The sequence below is a fragment of the Colobus angolensis genome, unplaced genomic scaffold (genome assembly GCF_000951035.1).
Source record: "Colobus angolensis palliatus isolate OR3802 unplaced genomic scaffold, Cang.pa_1.0 Scaffold2, whole genome shotgun sequence".
Taxonomy (NCBI): Eukaryota; Metazoa; Chordata; class Mammalia; order Primates; family Cercopithecidae; genus Colobus; species Colobus angolensis.
This window is the reverse complement of record NW_012115154.1, coordinates 8,873,182-8,874,948: the sequence shown is the minus strand read 5'-3', so window position 1 is coordinate 8,874,948 and position 1,767 is coordinate 8,873,182. Positions and strand designations below refer to the sequence as shown.

At 47.5% G+C, this 1,767-nt stretch overlaps 1 protein-coding gene across 1 annotated transcript in view; it reads left to right on the top strand.

Moving 5' to 3' along the window:
- DENND2A (DENN/MADD domain containing 2A) overlaps positions 1–1,767 on the top strand; it is a 116,275-nt gene that overhangs the window by 32,952 nt on the left and 81,556 nt on the right. Inside the window, exon 5 of the mRNA XM_011941289.1 lies at positions 685–885. Within this exon, the coding sequence (XP_011796679.1) occupies positions 685–885 (201 nt within the window). The remainder of the gene's footprint in view (positions 1–684; positions 886–1,767) is intronic.

Sequence of the window (1,767 nt, the reverse complement as noted above, 5' to 3'; positions counted from 1 at the left end):
AAATTCCTTGTATAAAAGACACTCAGCAATCCTGCAGCAAGGCCAAAGTGAGGCTTAGTCCCTGTAACTCCCAGTCCTTGTGTCTTGGGTTGTCAGAAGGCCTCAGCTGTAACGTCTAGGGATTGAGGCAGGTGACCTTGCACTTGTCCAAGAAGAGAAACAGCTGGGCGCGGTGGCTCACGCCTGTCATCCTAGCACTTTGGGAGGCTGAGGCGGGTGGATTGCCTGAGCTTAGGAGTTTGAGAGCAGTCTGGGCAACACAGTGAAACCCCGTCTCTGTTAAAATACAAAAAATTAGGCGGGGATGGCGGCGTGTGCTTGTAGTCCCAGCTACTCGAGAGGCTCAAGGGGGAGAATTGCTTGAACCTGGGAAGCGGAGGTTGCAGTGAGCTGAGATCGCGCCACTGCACTCCAGCCCAGGTGACAGAGTAAGACTCCTTCTCAAAAAAAAGAGAAACTGGATTAGATTTACATTGCTCATCACACACATTTTTGGTAACTGGATGATACGTGTTCATTGAACGCTTACTGGCATAACCAAACTCCACCTACCCTGGGAAGGTGTAGAGGAACTAGACCAGTTCCTCTTCTCAATTTCATTGTCTTGTCCCTGGCACCACCAGTTATCCACTGGTTAGTCTCCTTTGAATTCATTTACTCTTCTTTTCTCCTTTTCCCTCATAGCAGTCGTTGTCCAAACCTGCTTTTTTCCGACAAAATTCAGAGAGGAGGAACTTCAAACTGCTGGACACTAGGAAGCTGAGTCGGGATGGAACTGGGTCCCCTTCCAAAATCAGCCCCCCCTCCACTCCCAGCAGCCCTGACGACACTTTCTTTAACCTTGGAGACCCACAGAACGGCAGGAAGAAGAGAAAGATACCTAAGGTAATGGTGGCAACAAGCTTCATGCTCAGACATGCATGACCCTTTCTCTGTGAAAGAAGACTGCAGAGGGGTCTGGGTGGGGGATACATCACTGGCCCCTCTCCCACCTGTGTTGCTGCAGGCCAGGGGGACACAGTGAAGCCAGCAGGCTGGAATATCTGGACCTTCATCCTGATCATTTTTGTGGTCCTGTGGTCTTCCTCTTAGCCACTCTTCTCCCAATCTCAGCTGCTTGTCTGTTCCCAGACAAGATTTTAATGCCCATCCTCAAAAAGCCACAGCTCCTTCCTTCATCGCCACAAAAAAACAGAACACCATCCATCATGCTCTGACCTGAGACTTGGTCTACACCCGCTGCAGAGGCAGGTCCCAGTCTGTGTTCTGAGACAGCCCTTGTCAACAATCCTCTTGTGGCTCTTTGCAGCCAAAAAGGTAAAATATTCCCAGGGGCTTGGATATATACATCTTTATGCATCTGTTGTTGGTTACATTTCCTTTTGCTCAGTTTCAGTGCTGCAGTTCGGTCTCTCTTCATTGACCAGTTTGGTACTGTAGGGTAGGCAAAATTTCTCCTCTACCCTCTTAGAGTCTCCAGCTGAGGCTCAGATTTAAACTGACGTAAGACAATTAACAGGAAAAATGCATACTCATTTTATTTACAAGTACGTGGGAGCCCTCAAAAGAAAAATGTAAGACCCAAAAAAGTGACTGGATCTATGTGTTTATATACTAGGCTGAACAAAGAGCGGCAATTGTGGAAAAGTAACCAGGAAGATAGGGGTTAAACAAGATTTGTTTGATTAGATTTATCTTGGCCTCAACTCGCCATCACTGGTGATAATGTTTCTTTCCTCCTGTTATAAGGAGGGCCTCTTTTATGTG